This window comes from Notolabrus celidotus, chromosome 14 (genome assembly GCF_009762535.1).
Source record: "Notolabrus celidotus isolate fNotCel1 chromosome 14, fNotCel1.pri, whole genome shotgun sequence".
Lineage (NCBI taxonomy): Eukaryota > Metazoa > Chordata > Actinopteri > Labriformes > Labridae > Notolabrus > Notolabrus celidotus.
In genome coordinates, this window is record NC_048285.1 from 27,064,207 (window position 1) to 27,083,799 (window position 19,593).

General features: G+C 41.1%; 1 protein-coding gene across 1 annotated transcript; it reads left to right on the forward strand.

Annotated features, from left to right (window-relative positions):
* Positions 1–1,994: 1,994 nt before the first annotated feature.
* LOC117825197 (high affinity cationic amino acid transporter 1-like) lies at positions 1,995–19,592 on the forward strand. The gene is made up of 12 exons (XM_034700888.1): positions 1,995–2,243; positions 9,374–9,787; positions 9,867–10,025; positions 10,129–10,300; positions 10,386–10,519; positions 10,601–10,823; positions 11,924–12,063; positions 12,744–12,846; positions 14,050–14,255; positions 14,342–14,493; positions 16,930–17,038; positions 17,137–19,592. Exons 2-12 carry the CDS (start codon positions 9,418–9,420, stop codon positions 17,298–17,300), a joined length of 1,932 nt encoding a protein of 643 aa, XP_034556779.1. The 5' UTR covers positions 1,995–2,243; positions 9,374–9,417; the 3' UTR covers positions 17,301–19,592.
* Position 19,593: the final 1 nt, after the last annotated feature.

A 19,593-nucleotide genomic window follows, 5' to 3' on the forward strand; every position in this document is an offset into this window, starting at 1 on the left:
CATTGGTTAAAAATAAACCAGTCATGTACACATGAATAATTTTGTCATTTGATGCCCGTTCCAGGGGGCATTGACCTCACTTTCCATCCTGTTTTTATAATGTCACAAAAGTTTTGTATGTAGAATTTGTTTGTAAGTCAGTTTGTGTAGTGTCCTGTCAACTGTCTTGTGACATCCTGTGATTTTAAATCTTGATGTTTTATGTTTTATGTAAGTACCTGCATTAGGACTACAGATGAAATGTAGCTATTGTGCTAATTCTGGATATATCTACATTGAGGTATACTGTTGAAATGTTGATTAATGTGCATTGTCCTAATCAAATAAACTCAAATTAAATTAAATTAAAACCAAATAGCCAAATTACCCTGGGATACATTCTGGAGATATTTGATAGAAAGATGTTCATTTCTGGCTGCCATCTTTGTTTTAAGTGACAGTGCAGCAACTCAGCGAAAGGGTTCAAAATCATTATGGTGTGTAATATTTTATTTCAAGATAGTCAGAGCAGTTTTTGAACACATTGTTTCCTGGATAAAAGATGCTTATCTCATTGACTTGAACATTATGGTCACACATCAGAGGAACAAATTGGGGCTGTTTTAGGAGTTTTTGGCTTCCTCTGTTTGAGCCACAAGGAGAACCAGACATGTGAGTGAGCTGATCTGAACTGAAAGCATGAAGTCAATCTTCTCATCTGACTTTATTAGGCTGTAAACAAGTACATCACCTAAAACTATTTGACTTTTACAGCCTGAGAAGGAGCGATCTGTGGCCTCCTGGGTCAGACTGATTTGATTCTTTACTTTTATTGTGACTGATGTGATTGCAAAGATCATCGGGGGCAGAATGAGCTGCTCTCTGGTGTCAATGAGAGAGAGAGAGAGAGAGAGAGAGAGAAGAGGATCAATGTGAGCAATGGGACTGAGAGCACAGAGCGCTGATATCCTTTACAGTCACTTCCTCATCTTTATGCAAAACAATGGCAGTGTCTGTTTCAATGCACATCTTCAGGACCCACAGAGGCTCTCCTCTTTTTTATTGTACAATGTAATTAAAAGCATTCTCATGGTGTCTGGTGTCTATTCAGTCCTCATTAAACTGTGTGCATCAAGTCAGTGCTTCATCTCAAGCGTATGAGGGTGGTTAAGATAAGTTCATGACGAACAATCCAATAGAAATGCAGCATTGTGCATCTGTAAGCTGCAAAATACAGTATTATCAGTGGATGAGAATCATGCAAGTTCTTCTCAGGAGGTACTCTTTCCAGTCCCACAGGAACTGCATTACTTCAAAATCACCTTAGAGCTCTGACTCCCATTTATCAAGGCGGCCCACAATTGGCCCACAGGGTGAGCGGCAGTCAGCCATAAATCTAGAAATGTCAGACAAGGCAGCACATACAGCACTTCTCTCGCCAATTATGTTTAAGTCAGCTTCGGTACATGTTCACTTTAGTCAAAGCAAAAGAGTGGAATCATGAAGCAGCGCCCAAATGATGCCAACAAACTCTGCTGCGGGTTTCAGCAGAATCTCTCCCAGGCTGAATGGAGCTTAGTCATGATTGCTTATGTATGCTGAGCAATCTGTAAGGATCGTTTTGCATTGATAATCCCAAATCCTGCTGTAGATTTTGGGGCCTGTATGTAAAACATCAGGCAGAAATAAGAGGATCACGACATGGTGCTGCTCCACAGCCACTGCAGGAAACTTGTAACAGAGCAGAACAGCTTTGTCTCCTCACTGAGACTTTTTTTTGTAACAACACAGAAAATCCAAATTCCAAAATGTGAATGTTTGCATGCAACAATAACAGAAAGCAGGACTGCAGGAGAAGTTATCAAAAATGTGCACAACACTGATACAAAGCATGTGAAACTAAGAGCTGACAGAATGTGAGCAGGTTGTGATGAAATCCAGGATGTCCACAGTTCAAGGAGGAAGAGGATTTGTTTGTATAGAGCGTCATCTGGTGGTTGCAGGGTGGACCAGTCCGGATCAGATCAGTTAATAATCGGGTGGAGCATTGAGAACAGACAGCTGCGTGGACTTCTCACTGTCTGTGTGGGCTGTACATCCGTATGCAGGCGCGGGTGTGTGTGTGTGTGTGTGTATGTGTGAGTCCACCCAACACACCATCTGTCAGAAGTTTGAGACCAAAGGAAGAGTCCTTCATCAGGAGTTGAGTTACTTTCCTGAAAGACCCAACTGCATTTAGTCATTGGAGTTTTCTTAAAAAGAAGGTAAGTCGTTTTAAGTTCACTAAATTGAGTTTTCTCAGATATTAATGTTGCTTTTGAACAAATGTCGCTGTAATCAGGTTGTAATGGGTTTTTAAGAGTGTGGGAAAACCCCACACTAAAACCCACGCATGGTTTGTGAGCTATGTGAATGCTGCAGAGAGGAAGCATGAGTGCACATGTCTTAAAGGAGGAAGGATTCGCACGGCTGATGCAATGCAGCTGATAGAGATAGAGAGCAGACACTTCACTCTCCTTCCACTGACACTCTAAAGAAGCTGCAGGGACTCACACCAATGGAAACACTGTTTGGAAGGAGATTAGGAATTTAAATTTGTGTAGATGTTCACGGTTTGGAAAGAGAGTGCGCACGCGGGGAAACATTTCCTTTTATAGCACCACAGTGTGTGTGTGTGTGTGTGTGTGTGTGTGTGTGTGTGTGTGTGTGTGTGTGTGTGTGTCGGGGGCGGGGGTGAGCGTCATTTCCACCCGAGATGAGAGTGAACTGACATGAACCCGCAGCGTGGAGCATATCAGTCCTCCTCGTGTATTATTATCACTTTAAGTTTGCATGGCTTTAATTGTAAAGAGATGATCACATGGGCTCATAATGAACAATTATCATGTGTTATAGTATGGAAACGCTCTTTGCTGCTTTACTAAGTTGTTTAATTCTCCTCAATTCTAATTGGAGCCCTGAGGTCTAATTTGTACGGAAGAGGATTAGGGCCACTGAAAAAAAAAAAAAAAATTTAAGGTCAATTTTTTTAAAAATTATTATTCTGAGATTAAAGTCAGACTTCTGAGAAAAAAGTCAGAATTCTGAGATTAAAGTCAGAATTCTTAGATTAAAGTCAGAATTCTGAGATTAAAGTCAGAATTCTTAGATTGAATTCTGAGATTAAAGTCAGAATTCTTAGATTAAAGTCAGAATTCTGAGATTAAAGTCCGAATTCTTAGATTGAATTCTGAGATGAAAGTCAGAATTCTGAGATCAAAGTCAGAATTCTGAGATGAAAGTCAGATTTCTGAGATTAAAGTCAGAATTCTGACTTTAATCTCAGAATTCTGACTTTCATCTCAGAATTCTGACTTTAATCTCAGAATCATAATTTAATAATAATAATAATTCTTTAAAAAAAAATGTTGACCTTAATTTTTTTTTTTCAGTGGCCCTAATCCTCTTCTGTAAATTTGCCACTGGTTGGTCTGTAAAGTTTGAAAAGAGTTCATTTGCAAACACAGATATCTCTGTTTTTATACATTTTCAAAAAACACATTTCCCTTTTAATATACATTTTTAATAAAGTTACATTTTTAATAATGGCATTTTGACTTAGTAAAAGCCACCCAACTTCAAATTATTGATAATACCTAAAGCTAGTAATACAAAAAATTAAAAAAATTTGAAACATTAAAAAAAAATGTAAAAGTGAGTAATCTGTTTTTGCAAATTAACTCTTCTGTTAAAGTCTGTGAAGAGATTTTTTGCAACAATTATGCAAATAAACTAAAACGTGTCAGATTATCCCGTTCATGATTCTGTTTCCTGTGTTATGTGCAACAGTATCAGAACATCCTTACAGTAGAGTAGACTGATGCATAGGCCTACTTTTGAGAGGTTGCATTAGTAGGCCTATGCATGGCTTAAAGGATTTAGTTCCAGCTTCCAGTTTTAAGTTTCAAGTCTCATGAAACATTTCTCATTTGCCAAACAACAGGTACTGAGACTGTCTGTGGTCAGAGAAGCCTAATGTGACTCCAATGTAAAGACACAGAGAGAGAAAACCCAAGTCAGACTTGCAGAATCAGTCCCTTGTTTTATGTCATTACTCAAGACACATTTTTACAGAAATGCTTTTGTTGTGTGATTTTATTTAATTTTAACTCTGTTTTTAAGGGTCTGTTTTATAAGCTTACATGCTTTTCAGTCTTTATTTCATTTTATTTTTTATTGCTCCATTTTGCTTTGCACTACTTCTTGTTTTTATTGCCCACTGTGAAGCACTTTGTTACCTGTATTGAAAAGTCCTATATAAATAAAGTATTATTATTATTATTAAGTCCATTTGTGTAAGGAAAGAAAGACAGAGTTTAAAACAAAGTTTATCCAAAGCTGTTATGTGTTTAAAGCTACTACTAAAGATCTATTGTGGAAACTAACAGAGGAAAGTATTGTCTAAAAGCCGACTGAACTTCAACACAAACAGAGCATTTCTTTAGCTTTGTTTAACTCCTCTCTGTGCTCTCAATGTTAAACCAACAACTCCACTCACACCCTCAGTTTGCAGTGTAATGTATCAGAATGCTATGATTGAAAGCTGAGCAGTATAAAACACACACTATAAATCCTGTGCGATCCTCTGTTGATATTTAACTCTGATGTAAAATTTCACACCACAAGACCAGTCTCTCCGAGGTCATTCAAGTCCGCCTATCAGTGCCAGAGTAACACTGAGTGTCTTTTTTATCGCTGCTGGACTGAAGAAGTTTTTTTAAATAGCAACACATGGTCTGAAGTGAAGTAAGAGAAGATTATTGGGCTGCTACTGGCCGTGTATGGAAGTGGTGCCTTAAGGAAATACCAAGTAAAGTCAAATGAGTGGTTTTCACTTTAAAGAGGAGTTCAAGTGTGCTGCCAGGATTCAGCTCTGACTCTGTCTGGATATGAATGTTGAATGAACACTTAACCATGTGAGGGTTTTAGATTTTAGAGCTGTGGATACTGATATTTGACCATTAAAACTTTAAGCATAGAAACATTAGTGTTAGTATGAGGCATTCAAAACAGGTATGTCAGTTTTTTAATGCTGTGTTTAATCCATAAACAACATTTGATGTACATCTGTTCAGTTGTGATTACTTGCGTTACAAGTCTTTGCATGTTTCACAAACCTGGAGTATTTATGTTTATTCTTAGAAAATAATGATCACAATTGAGGCATGAAAATAACTTTTTAAGAACTACTAAATATTTAAAACAAGCCTTAGATGATCTGAATAAGCAGTATGATCGCCTTCTGAAAAAATGTGAATCTTTCCCTTCATTTTAAGAATTGAAATCTTTTCTGAGACTGAGGTCTACACGTGCCAGGAAGCAGTTCCTGAAAGGCACATGCGGTTAGAGTTATGGCGTAAATGTTCCTTTTGATGTATCTGTGACATTTACGATCTAGCACAAAGTCAAACCGTGAGAGGAAACAGAATGTAAACACAGAAAAGAAGACAAGGTCACATCAACTGAGCTCTTAGCGGACGAGTGTTAATGACGCTGCACCCGGCTTTAAACCTGGGTGTCAACATCTCACAACCTTCATCATGGGTGATACTATTATTGACTACTGTGTGTGTGTTTGTTTGCGTAGATTGGTGCGTCATTGGTTCTCATATTGCAGCAGCTATCACAAGCACTGAAATCTTGTGCTAATATTTGGGCAGGGTATAAACTGATTGGTCAGTTATGAGATCAGTAGGTTGGGATGGGATGATTTATAGTTGGAGTCGCTGTGAACTTAAAAGACTCAATGATGCAAAACACTAAATGCAAAGAAGCCAATATATTCATGCTCCATTTATCATCCTGTCTCATGTAAAAGCAATTTTAGCTAAATCATGATCATGACATTTAAGATTTATTTCACTATCGAAACAATTGTTAAATTCACCCCTTAAAGCCTCTGTCTGTAAAGCTATAAATACCTTAAAGCTGTTGTGTTTAGTTTCTCATGTCTGTTGTTGTTTTTGTTGTTTTGTCCTTCATAGCTTTAATGTAACAAGGTCAACATGGACCATATCCCTTGAAAGGAAAGTTTTCTTTGGCTTGTGCAAGCTGTCGTTTTAATGATCGCTCTCACATGGCACTTTGTTCGCTCCATCCCCAGCTACACCACGAGGGCAGGTGGGCTTTTTGTAGTGCTGCTAAATACCCTCTGCACGCCAAGAGGGAGCTCTGTGCTCCCTGAGCCAGCTCTCTGCTGTCGCCTTCTTTTAAATGAATGCTTGGAAAAATAATAATTAAAGACAGTCAGCAGCTTATCTCTTGTTCCTGCCAGGTTGCCTCCTCAAAGCCCATTGGATAATCTGTTTTCCCACACAGGTGGTTCTGCAGGTTGTTGTCAGTTGTGTGAACTGGATCTAACCTTTTCTCAGGAGGGTTTAAATTCAGCTAACACAGATTTGACTATATGCAAGTCAACTATTTAAAGAACTTTTAGGTCTTTGTTTACATGAAGGGAATCCATCAAAATTTGTTACACACAAAAACGTAGGGCTTAAATACAATTATTATAATGTCTGGAGGCCTCATCCATATCTAATCCAGTTTACTCACAGTGTAAAGTCATTCTGGAATCAAATGAACTGTCATGTATTACAACATTGTTGAGCTTGATGTCCCATTGTGCCTCTGCAGTCTTCTCCATGCTCATAAACAATGTCACAGCCAGCATAAGAGGCATTTGAAGGGGACAAACTATTTCCCCGTAGGCCAAATAGTAACGAGCATGTGACCGTCAGCTATTCCAAACCCACCCACATGCCCAATGTAGTGTTATGAGCAGGTGTTGAGCGGTGATTGGCTGAGAAGAGGGCAGGGTGCTCTCCTGCCTACCCTCCTTTTTTAGATCGCGGCATGTCCGATCCCGTGCCTGTTGGTATGCTCCTGCGCGGGCAGCAGTTCAACAAATGTTGACGGTTACATAACATGCAAGGGCATATTTTCAAATCCTGCTTGTGTTTGCTTTTTTCGACTGATGTGAGAAGTTCACATAAGATCACAATTGTTGGGTTGCTTTTTGGTTTGGTCTTCATGCACATTCACAGGGCTTGTTTTGCCCTCTGTGTGATGGTCCCCTCCAACTGTTGAGCCAATGAAACGTCTGCTCCCAGCTGTTCAGGTCATCCTTACCTACAGACAACACAGAGCTGTTCAATCAAAGCTTGTGGTCCATTTAGTCTTTGAGTCTTGTCTTCACGTAACCTAACATCCTTGTGTGCACTGTGCAGTGATTCCACATTCACAGGACCTGCTGGTGTTGTCCCATTGATCACACTTCCTGACACAGAACATATTAATAATTAGCCTTATTCTAATGTAGGATTTTAGTAATTTCCTGTCATAAAAAAAACTAACTAAACTGGGTCATATATCTGTCAGTCTTGTATTCATGACTTGACTATAATGAGAAACCCTCCAGACACAGTCAGTCCTGCATGCAGGGGGGAAATATTGCTGTCATCACAGCTGCTCTTCAAAAAGTGTCTAAAGCCTGGAGGCCATGTGATCTGTCACCGTTCTATTTGTGAGCTGAACACCTGAATGGTTTGTTACACTAAGAGGCGTACTGCATCACGTGTCCAAGCGGTGCTAGTAAACGTCTCTCAGCTCTATTCATCTGAAGCTGCCTGAGATCAGTCTGGAGACACAGCTGCACTGTGCAAGAGGAGGTGGAGTGGATTATAAGCAGAAAGAAAAGAGATTGTGTTTATCCCTGAAGACAGAAGATCCTGTTTTGTTTGGTGTTGTGAAAGTGAGTACCGTCTGCATTGTTGGGCAGGTCTGTGTCTGTCTCGACTTTGTTTCTGTAGAGGAGGCTTTGAAAGCTGATTGCACTGCACACTTACAAAACACCACAGTGTAATTGTGAAATGGATTGCAACATCGTGGTTTGGTGTACCTGTTTCTGTTTTTTCATTGCTCAACAACCTGATCAACAATCTGTACCTGCAAACATTATATTATAAAATCCTGCAACTGATTTTGGTATCTGGTCATCTGATGGGGAAAAAAATCTGCTACCACCTAATATCTCAAAGAGTCTCATCTATTAGTGAAGTCAGGTAAAATCCAGAGTTGCTTCTGTCTGCACTCTTTTCAGGAAAAATACTCCCTCCTAAAAGATCATGAGAACCCTGATAACTTAACAGAAGGATCTAAAAGCAATACTTGGAGGTGTGGGCTTGCAGCTCTTTATCTTTTGCTGTTTCATGTGTTACATACTCTTAGTATGATGCATGCTGGGTAAGATAGAACTTCATTCATCCTGAGAGAAAATGTTACTTTCATGTGAAATGCAGAAACATTGGAACATTTTTGTGTCCAATCTGAAAATATGTAAGCCTCCTCTTGACTGTGCTGATGCATTACCACAAAATGATGATTAATTCATCGCTAGTTTGCATATTTAGCACTGTTCATTATGGATTTTGTAGTTCTTAGATGATTAAATCCCTCTGTAACCATAAATAAATGGAGGGAGACATTTTCACACAAAAGAAAGAAGTGAAGGATCAGCACTCAGAAAACTCTGGTTTTTGCAAATGAACTTGAATGTAAATGTTCAGTATGTTTAAAGCCTGAGTGTTTATTCAACTGCATCTTACATTTGTGATCAGAGCTTTTCATGTTCCTTCAGATTCTGTAGTTTCAAGTGTGTGTTGTTAGAATATGTGAGGTGCTGTGCTAACAATTCAGACAACTATCCTTAAACTTGCCCAGTTTATTTGATGAGATTGTAAACATTACCATCACAGTGTTAAAAACGTGATCGACAGTGCATTCAAAACACACTTTCTTTGCCTTTTTTTAAGGTGCACTTCAAAGGATAATATGGACAATTTTCATTGCAATCAAACCGCTTTCTCCTGAAGTGAATGTGATTTCTTTATTTACTCATATTAAATATGATTAAAATGAAGAATACTTACTGAGAGTCGTTTTCTGTGACCTGACAGATGCTTTTTAAACAGCTGCAGCTTATTGATGTCTAGAGGGAGCCAGAATAGATTTCAACACCAGACTGGCTGACATGACATGAACGAGTCAAAACTAATCCCATTTCAGCTGCGATGGCTTGTGATTTTGTTGATTAATTTGGTTAATTCTCATCTTGGCAGTTCTCTCGTTTTCATTTTTGTCTTTTGACATTGTCCAAATGTTGTTTCCTCCAATGTCCTCCATCACTGAACAGGAAAAGTAAGAGGATCAGACTGGGAAGAATGGTTGTCTTTACTGGAAAAGCCACAAAAAGGATTTCAATAGAATGTTAGATTTCGGTATCAGCTCTATGTATTCTCTATGTTTTTGTTTTTCTGTTTACAAATGCTACGTATCTTGTCTTCTCTTTTCTAAACAGGTGAATAAACTTCTGTAGAGTTTTGGTGCACCCTTCCAGCCAGGATGATTCTGGCCACACTGAAGGACATTGGGAAGCAGCTTCTGCGAGTGAAGGTTGTCGACTGTAACACGGAGGATTCCCGCTTGTCTCGATGCCTAAATACGTTCGACCTTGTGGCGCTGGGCGTGGGCAGCACGCTGGGTGCTGGAGTCTACGTGCTGGCTGGTGCTGTAGCCCGGGACAGCTCTGGTCCTGCCATCGTTCTGTCCTTCCTCATTGCCGCCCTCGCCTCTGTACTGGCTGGCCTGTGCTACGCCGAGTTTGGAGCCAGAGTTCCCAAAACTGGCTCTGCTTACCTCTACAGCTATGTGACAGTAGGAGAACTGTGGGCCTTCATCACAGGCTGGAACCTCATCCTCTCTTATGTCATTGGTGAGACTCTTTAGATAGGGAAGCTAAGGAGTTGGTGAATGAAACGGGGATTGTTCAACATGACTTTATTCCCACACAGGAACTTCAAGTGTGGCCCGAGCGTGGAGTGCGACCTTTGACGAGCTGATTGGACGGCAGATTGAGGCGTTCTGTAGACGATACATGACCATGAACGCCCCGGGAGTCCTCGCAGAGTACCCAGACATATTTGCTGTCTTCATTATCATCACTCTGACGGGTGAGGACCGTCTCTTGTTTTGTCTGTTTTAATGTTTTTATTATTCTTCGGTTTTTGAAACATTTTCATTCTCACTCAAATCGTCTTCCATGCCTGTCTGCAGGACTGCTCGCATTTGGAGTGAAGGAGTCTGCCATGGTGAATAAAGTCTTCACATGCATCAATGTGCTCGTGCTGATGTTTGTGATCATCTCTGGATTGATCAAAGGAAACTTAAAAAACTGGAACTTGAACCCTGATGAAATCCTCAATGCCACCTACAACTCCAGCCTCAAGTGAGCAGCTTATTCCCAAAATCTAAAACATCCCACACGACTTCAGTTACATCTAACCAGACGTTTCTCCTTTTTCCTCTTCCAGCATTTCTGTACCTCTTCCACCCAAAGAAACTCTGGGTGAAGGGGGCTTCATGCCGTTCGGTTGGAGTGGAGTCCTCTCTGGTGCTGCTACCTGCTTTTATGCCTTTGTTGGGTTTGACTGCATTGCCACTACAGGTGAGAAGGAATACATTAAAACCGCAAGTCAACACACATGACTCCTTCTCTCTGACGATTCTTGTCATGTTTCCTGTGCAGGAGAAGAAGTGAAGAATCCCCAGAGGGCCATTCCCATAGGGATCGTGGCCTCGCTCCTGATCTGCTTTGTGGCGTACTTCGGCGTGTCTGGGGCTCTCACCGTGATGATGCCGTACTACTTGCTGGACAAGAACAGCCCTCTGCCCGTGGCCTTTAAGTATGTGGGCTGGGAGGGAGCCACTTATGCAGTGGCCATCGGCTCTCTGTGTGCTCTGTCGACCAGGTAAGAGGCTCTCTGCTGCCTCTCAGCATGTGAGGAGTGGTGGAGCTATCAAATGTTTTAACTCCAGTACATCAAATATAGAACTTCATTACACTCACTCATGTTTTCATTTTGTGCTGAAGTGATCTATTGAATGACGAGTCTGTGAATAATTCTTTAAAGGTGATTCATATAAGATGCTTGTGTAACACTGATGTTGCTTGACACACTTTAAGGTGCCCTGTGGGTTTTTTTCGTAAACAAACAAAGTTCTTGTTTGCATACAGTGTGACTCAGCCAAACAGAGTGTGTATCCCTGAGGGCTAACACAATCGTTGAATACATTTGCAGAGCAGATTTGTCTTCAAATTTGGGGCCTAAATTGTTGACAGTCATGCTTGCAGTCTACCCTACAGTCTCCCTGCATTTCTAATGCGCAGGTTCTAATGCCACCTGCGAATCAATGAAGTGTGAAACCATTGACTACAACATAAACTATGTCTCCTGCATGTAGAGGTCCAAACTCCTCTGAGTGTCAGTAAAACACCTTCACATTGTTTTCATCCCTTAATGTGGACATATCACAGCTTCTTCTTTTGAAAAGTACACACACATACAAAAAAGATACAACAAATAAAAACAAATGAAAGAAAGAGAAATCAAGTGAATCACAGATGTGTGGGATGTTATTATGGACGACAAGCAGAATAAAAACACTGCAGGTAATCTACCAATCAGACACGCTCAGCATTCCAGGCCCTGCCCCCCAAAACTCCTGGGGCCTTTGAAAAGTACTACCCCCCCTAGCAGGGGCTTTTTAGGGGGGAGATTATCTACCCCTGAACTAAATTTAGACCCTAGTTCCACCGGTCGAAATGCACGTAGTTCAGGGGTCCCTAGTTCCGGGGTAAAGTTCCTCCGGTCGAAAAGCCCCTTTAGAATCACATATTGAGGATATTTATGGTCTGTAGATGTACTTTTCCTTCCTTTTGATTCCTCAAATCAAGTTGTGAGAAATCTTAAATCTACATGCAAGTGTGCTTATTATGAGTCCATCCCCTGTAATATTTCCTAACTGTGTGTATTCCCCTGCATGGCATGCATTTCTCTCTCTCTACTAGCCTACTAGGCTCCATGTTCCCAATGCCCAGAGTGATCTGGGCGATGGCAGAGGACGGCCTGCTCTTCAAATGTTTGGCCAAAATCAGCCCGAGAACCAAAACCCCTCTAACAGCCACAGTAACATCCGGTATTGTTGCAGGTGAGGTTGAAATCTAAACCTACTAACTGTTTGGGGTTCATAGAGGACGCTGTTGGTGCACAAGGCCTCAAAACAAGTCCTCCAACAAATCCAGGATGAAAGATAGAGCATGAAGATAATAAGCAGGTTAAAGATCTACCCTGTGTGACTCTGACACGGTCTGTTGGGTTAAGGATGGCTTTAGTTGAGGCCTTGTGTAAAAACCAGAGTAAAAAAAAAAGTTTTCTTTAAATAAAGAAAATGTCTGCTCCCTCCTCCTTCTTCCTCCATCCTCGGCTTAGTCTCCTTGGCTCCATGTTTCCTCTTCCTCGCATTATCTTTGCTATGGCTCGCGATGGTCTGCTCTTCTCGTTTCTGGCACGTGTCAGCGAGAGGAAGACGCCCATCATCTCCACCTCGGTGGCTGGGCTTTTGTCTGGTAGGTGGCTGAGAGGAGGCCAGAGGCAACAGTGCCCCTTTGTGGAAGGAGGATGGTAGCAAAAATAACCTGTAGTTGTAGAATAGTGGAGTTTAACAAGTACACACTGAGAATGTTTGTTTTAAAGGATAATTGATCTTAAGATATACTCTGCATTATATTCCTGTAAATCTTACCTGTACATTTCCAGACTTTCTGATGAGTTTGAGGAAGATTGTCATCCTGCTGACTATGTTTATGTTTCCTCCTGTGTGTCCTGCAGCTATCATGGCTTTCCTGTTTGACTTGAAGGACCTCGTTGACCTCATGTCCATCGGTACTTTGCTGGCCTACACTCTGGTGGCTGCCTGCGTGCTGGTCCTCAGGTACTCATCTTCACTTCAATCATAACACCTGCACCTGTCAGAAGCTAGTCAGACGAGTTGAAACAGACTTTGTGCAAGTATTAAAGACATCCACACTTTTTGACATGTTTCTATTTGATGCTAGATAACGCTCTTCAAACACAGGATGATTCATTCTGTGAGCAAACGTAACACTTCCTTAAAATCAAAAACGTTTAAATCATTAAAGTTTTACACATTTTTTAGCCAAACAATGAAAAAAATATATCCTTGGTCATTTTACTTGATGTTTAAAAATTCATAATTTCCTGGAGAACATTAAAATGCAGAGGCCTCATTCCGACGACAGAGTATCAGGGCCACCTTGTGGATTAAATGCATTTGTGATCCTGTGAGTCATGTTTTTAAAATTACAAGAATTGACTCGTGCATTTTAAGTTAGATTTTTTGGGGCTTTTACACCTTTATTTTACAGAGGAGAGGACATTGGATAGCGTAGGAAACTGGGAGAGAGTCCCTGACTGACTGAACTTGACCTAGATCCATAAGTGTGTGAAACCTGACAATGTTCCTCTCCGGATACATCTTTTTCACACTTTATAAATATGGGTTTTCCACAAAATGTTCACTATATACAAACAATATATATATTCACAATGATACCGCTGGTAGAGCATGATCCAACCTCTAAAGAGGTGTAACATTCATTTGGGAAACAAGCACTTTGAATACATCCACTGAAGTTTCTGCTTCCACAGGCTGGAATCGAACCAGGGCTGTCTGCTATATTGGCATGCAACTTAACCATTAGGCTAATCCGCGCCCACTCATGCATTTCTGAGAATTAATCATAATTGTACATTGTAAAAAGCCATGATTTTTGTCTACAGTTAGCTTGTATCTTATTTTGAAGGGGAGGATCAGAAGAGCGGCCAGCCGCACTAAAATGAGAAATGTGGAGCGTATTGTGAAATTATTCTTTAGTATAGATTTAATAAAAAACTGATTTCTCAATCTTTTAGCACATCAGAATTCTGAATTACAGAATCTCTATTTTTTTCATCCTTGATGTGGCCACCACTCTCTGTTGTACTTTCCAAAGCTAGGGCCTGAACTAACTTTTTGTCCAATGAAACACTTTCCTGAATGTGACCATGCAGTCACACATACTATCTATCTATCAGTTCTGTGTGTCCTCAGTGTAAGTCTGTCTTCCCTCTTCAGATACCAGCCTGAGCAGCCCAGTGTGGCCTATGAGATGGCCAACACTAACGATGAATCCGAGCTGACCGAGTCTTTCAACGAGGGGAAGATGGACATGCTCCCTCAACCTGACGATCACTTCACCCTGAGGAATCTCCTCATGCCTTCAAACACGGAGCCGTCCCCTCTGTCTGGGTTTGCTGTCAATATTTGCACCAGTATCATCGGTGAGGAGCGCACACAGTCAGAAAACACTGAATGATTCACCTGGTTACCAAAACAAAAGCTCATCTTGACTTATCTCCCCCTGCAGGTGTTTTGGTGTGTGTGTTCAGTATCGTAGCCGTTCAGGGAGGTCTGGCAGCCTGGTCCCTGTGTGTCCTCTGTATAATTGTGGTGGTCTGTATGATCCTCACCTTCATCGTGTGGAGGCAACCGCAGAGCAAGACCAAGCTGGCCTTCAAGGTAGAGGATGATCTGTCACAGACACTTTTATGAAATCATCAGAATGTGATTAATGTAATAATTACTCTCTTAATCTAAACGTCCACCTCTGACACTTGGAATGTTTCTGTGAAGGCATGGTTTTACTTATAACCACTAGAGCAGGGAACTGGGAGAGAGAGAGGGAAGGGACATGTGGGAAAGGGGCTCCAGGTTGGAATCAAACCTGGAGCCCGCTGTAGGACCACATGCCTCTGCACATGGGGCATGTAACTTGACCACTCGGCCATACCGGAGCCCCCTTTAAAGGTCTTTCCACGCTTTGGACTTGATTGTAGTGTAACAGCTGTAGTTTTCAAGCTGTTAAGACATCAATCAGACAATAGCTGCTTGCAAAATATTCATATTTACAAAACCTCAAATATTGTGTAGCTTCAAAACTTGATCCAAAAAAGCAACCAGACTTTGAAGACGTGTCACCTCTCCTTTGAAAGGCTTCTTCAAAGTCAAGAGTCAAAGTCAAAGTCTCCTTTATTGTCAACACTGCAGTATGTACCGGACATACAGAGGATTTAAATTTAGGTTTCTCTCAACACAAAACGTAAATAGAAAGAAATAAGATATTCAATAAGAAGCTAAGATAAAGAATAATCCATCTGGTGGGTGGGGGGCGTGGCTTGGGGGAGTGGTCGGGCCGTCTGGGGGGGGCAGGTGGGATTGGCCCTGCCGCCTCCGCCCTCCCCCCGCTCCGGCGCGCCGGTTGGTGGGCTCTGGTCCTGGTCCTGCCCGTCTGCCTGGCTGTCTGCTCCTGGTGCCGGGCCCCCTCGGCCCTGGTGGCTCCTTTGGCTCCGTCTTGGGGGGCTGTGGGGGTGGTGTTGTGGGGGTGTCCCTTGGGGGGGCTGCGGGATCTCTCCCCCCTCGCCCCCCTTTCCTCCTACTGGGTGACCTGGCGGTCGCCCTGGGTGCTCCGGCGGTACCTGCTTGCTTCCGGTCTGGGTCCTTGGCTTGTCCCCTGGCCTGGGTCTCCCGCGGCGGGTTGGGTCCTTCGGTCTGACTGCTCTCGCGGCCCGGGTGCTGAGCCATACCGCTCGGCTGGTCTGACCCAGGTGGTTTCATCTGCACCAGTGGTGGTCTTGTTACACAAATAGAACACAGCACGGCGGCAACCCTCTGCGACCCAAGCTTCAGTAATGATTGTGGACACTAAGGGTTGCTTAATCATTAGTATCACCCCACGGATTTTCTTTTTGGCATCATGGTGAGATGGTCCCTCTCCATCTAAGTGTGTTAGGTCTCTCTCTCCTTCTCTCTCCCTGTCCCTTTGTATATCCTTATGTAATCTTTCTTTCACTTTCTCTTATTTTTTTTTTATTTTTTTTTGGCCCACCTAGGTGTGCACGCCCTCTTTTACAGAACATGATATTAGCTGCCAATAAAAGATAGGCCAGAGTTCTAAGAGGGATGGTGATGGTTGCATGCACACAGTCACAAGCACAGAAGAAAAAGGTTTTCTTTCTTTTCTTTTGCTGCAAGAATAAATTGCATGAATATTTGACAGTTTGTGACAAACATGACACAAACCAGAAATATATATGCAGACAAGAGGGAAAAAAAAAAAAAAAAAAAAAAAAAGATAAAGAAGAAAAAAAAAAAAGAAGAATAATCCATCCGAAATAATAAATACAATAAAATTAGATTACAAACAGTGCAAATTCTTCATCACCTGGAAACAGACTGCTGGACGGAGCTAGAAAATATAAGCCTCTAAGCGTCATCAGTTTGTTAATGGTAGTCACATCACTAGGTAGTTGACCTAGTTCCTGAGGGTTGTTCAGGTCTTTGGTTATGTGTAGGTCGTTGAGGCCATATGATCCTGGTGTGGGTGTGGTCTTACCTCTGTTAAGGAAAGGCTGTTCCAAAGGAGTGTCCTTTGTCCTTGAGCTGTAAATGTACTAGCCTGAGGAGCTGGTTTCTCCATGCGTCTGTGGATTGGTTGTACAGTTCCCTGCAGTCTTTGTTGCACTGTGTAACATAAACTACATTGTTCTGTTTGTGTTTTGTGATTAATGACCTGGATGACTGAGAACCTTCACAGACATTTGGCCTGCTTAAGAGATGGCACAGAAGAGAAGCTGTTTATTTATCAAACACATTTTATTTCCTCATCCTAACAGCCCTTTGACAGCTCCACTATAGAACAAACAGTTTGTCTTGCAGGTCAAAGATTATTTCTGAAGCTACAGTTTCTTTTTAAAGTGATGTGTGTTAGAATAAATGGATCTGCAGCACTTCTTATTGAATCCTTGAATTGTGAGTTTGCATTGTTTGCTGAGCTTACAGGTTGTCAGAGGTTTCCCTGTAGCTACAAGTGTACTGTTACTCCTCTTAATATTCAAGGTTTTAATGTTTCAGCTTGGCGTCTCTTTGCTTTCTAAATATACCTTTATTTCCTCTCAGGTTCCCCTGCTACCCATCCTCCCAGTTGTCAGTTTGTTCATAAACGTCTATCTGATGATGCAGCTCGACCGAGGAACCTGGATGCGTTTTGCCATTTGGATGGTTTTTGGTACTTTGTTATTTTTGTTGCCAATTATGTCAAATATTATCTCTTCTTGTGTTCTGAAAGTAACTTTCTTTGCCTAAATGCTTCTTCACTGTTCTCAGGATTCTTTATCTACTTCGCCTACGGCATCCGAAACAGTGCAGAGGCAGTACTGACCAAGTCTGCGCCGGGATGCACGATAAAGGGCGAGCCCATGGCCACTGAGAAAGAGGCCTTCATACCACACTCACTAAATATCAACGAAGAGGATGATGAAGACTCCTGAGGAGACGGGAGGTTCACTTTCTCTGTTCTGCCAATCAAACAATGAAATTTGTGAAATTCAGGAGACACATGAGACTTCAGTGCAGCTGTCCAACCTGAGTGTTGAGCTGTTCGCCAAATCTTGTCCAGAGGGAATTTTAAAGTGGCTTTTTGAAAGCCCTCACATCTTTTTATTCTTCTGAATTCTGAGTCCAAACTTTTTAAAACGACAAGATGGATCTGCTTATGACTTAGATCCAGGATTTTATTCTGGAGGATTCATTTGGTTGTCTTTTTTTGAATTTTTGCAAACTGACTCGATCAATTCTACTGTACACCGTTAATTCTGTAAAACCAAAAGCAAACACTTGTAGTTTTAAAAGTGTCTTTTATAGACCTTTATGTTTCAAGGATGTTTTTGATGTTCAACTACATTTTATCTTGAGAGTTATGCAGTTTAAACTGCTCTCCAAGCTTTTTAATAGCTACCTTTTTAATCTACATTAGCTATTTAATGAAAAATCTATTTATTATATCCCAGATCACAACAAAAGATATTAAAAAAGACAACATGAGCAAGAAAATAATGTTTTCAGATATCAGAAACCTGGTGAATATCTGTCACGTGTTGCTTTAGGCGGAGGCACAGTGCCGGCTGCTGTGTCCTAATCCAATGAGCATTATTTTAAAAAATAAGATCCCATAATTTCACTCCTGCATCAACTGCCGACGTGTTCTCAAAGCCAGCTGAGATTGTCACTGTATCTTTGGGTCCTTTTGTGTTGCAAGTTTACCTCAAAGGTACGTCTTGTGTGTAGATACTGAACTCCTGCGAGAGTGCAGCTATGTGCCTGTTCTTTATGCTATAACTCAGAGAAACGGTGCTCTCTAAAATCTGGTACAGTGCTGTGTGATCAGCTTATCTCAATGTTAACGTGGATCTATCTTCTCGCTGGTCTCCTCAGTGCACAAAGTAACATGTGATCAAATTCACAGTCCTGTGTTGTCTGCATTGGGAAAACGCACCTTGTTAACCAGCCAAAGACAAAAGCTGCTTATGTGAGCTGTTAAAGCTCATCCACTTCAGTGGATGTATTCAAAGTGCCTGTTTCCCAAATGAATGTTACACCTCTTTAGAGGTCGGATCATGCTGTACCAGCGGTATCATTGTGAATATATGTATTGTTTGTATATAGTGCACATGTTGTGGAAAACCCATATTTATAATGTGTGAAAAAGATGTCTCTAGAGAGGAACATTGTCAGGTTTCACACACTTCTGGATCTAGGTCAAGTTCAGTCAGTCGGGGACATTGAGCACCTGCAGCTTCCTCGATTTGTTTTGCTTGCTTTTATTTTTTAAAGCCTAAAGTTACTCTGTACTCAGAAATATTGCAGCAACAAAAAACGTGTAAAATAGAAAGCAGCATGATATCTGAGCCACCTCTGCCAGTCTGACATAGTTCTCCAGTTATACAAGTAAACACTGAAGTGTGTGAAAATTCAGCAGCTACAATCTCTCATAAGTCAGTGAATTACTCTAACAGTAGCGTTGCTGCAGCGCACAGATTTTAATTAATATCAGATATCTTTGTAAGTAAACAGTGAATTGTACATACCATAAAGTTGAGCAACCAGCCTTCCGTTAAAGTGGGAAACGTGTCATTCAGCTGCAAACATCACCGTTTTTATTTTTTCTGTATTATATATTTGAAATGCTTTATTACCTGTTTTTACATCGTGTTTTTTTCCCCTCTTTTTGTAAATACATGTTTCATTTTGCTTTTAGGTTTCTGCTTTTGTTACAGCTCACCAAGTATCACACAGCTTTCATCCATGAAATCTTTTGTTACCAAATGAATAACACTAATACCAGCAGGTTTAAATGTATCTTAAGTGTTACAAAAAGCAGATGTTGTATATTTGTATAAATGGGCATGTGTCCATTATCTACCTTTTCAGCTGGGTGGAATACTTCTAAACACTTGTCTTTCACAGAATGGTATTAAGCTTTTGTTATGGCTGCTGTAAGTGTCACTATTACTTTCACATCATGTGTTATGCTTCATCATAGTTGTATCCTGTACACTCAGTTTTACAGAAACCTTTGCGTGCTGCATCATTTGAAAGCTTTACCATTTTCAAATCATCTTGAGGATTTTACAGAGGTATTTTTTTACTGGTACTGTTCATCAGAAAGAGGTTTACAGTGCATCATTGTGGTGACGGTCAGCTGTTCACGGTGTGCTGTCTTTATGTTGGTTGTGGTTTGTAAAGCTCCTGCTGTAAATAAACGAAGCTGAAAGTAAAAACCAC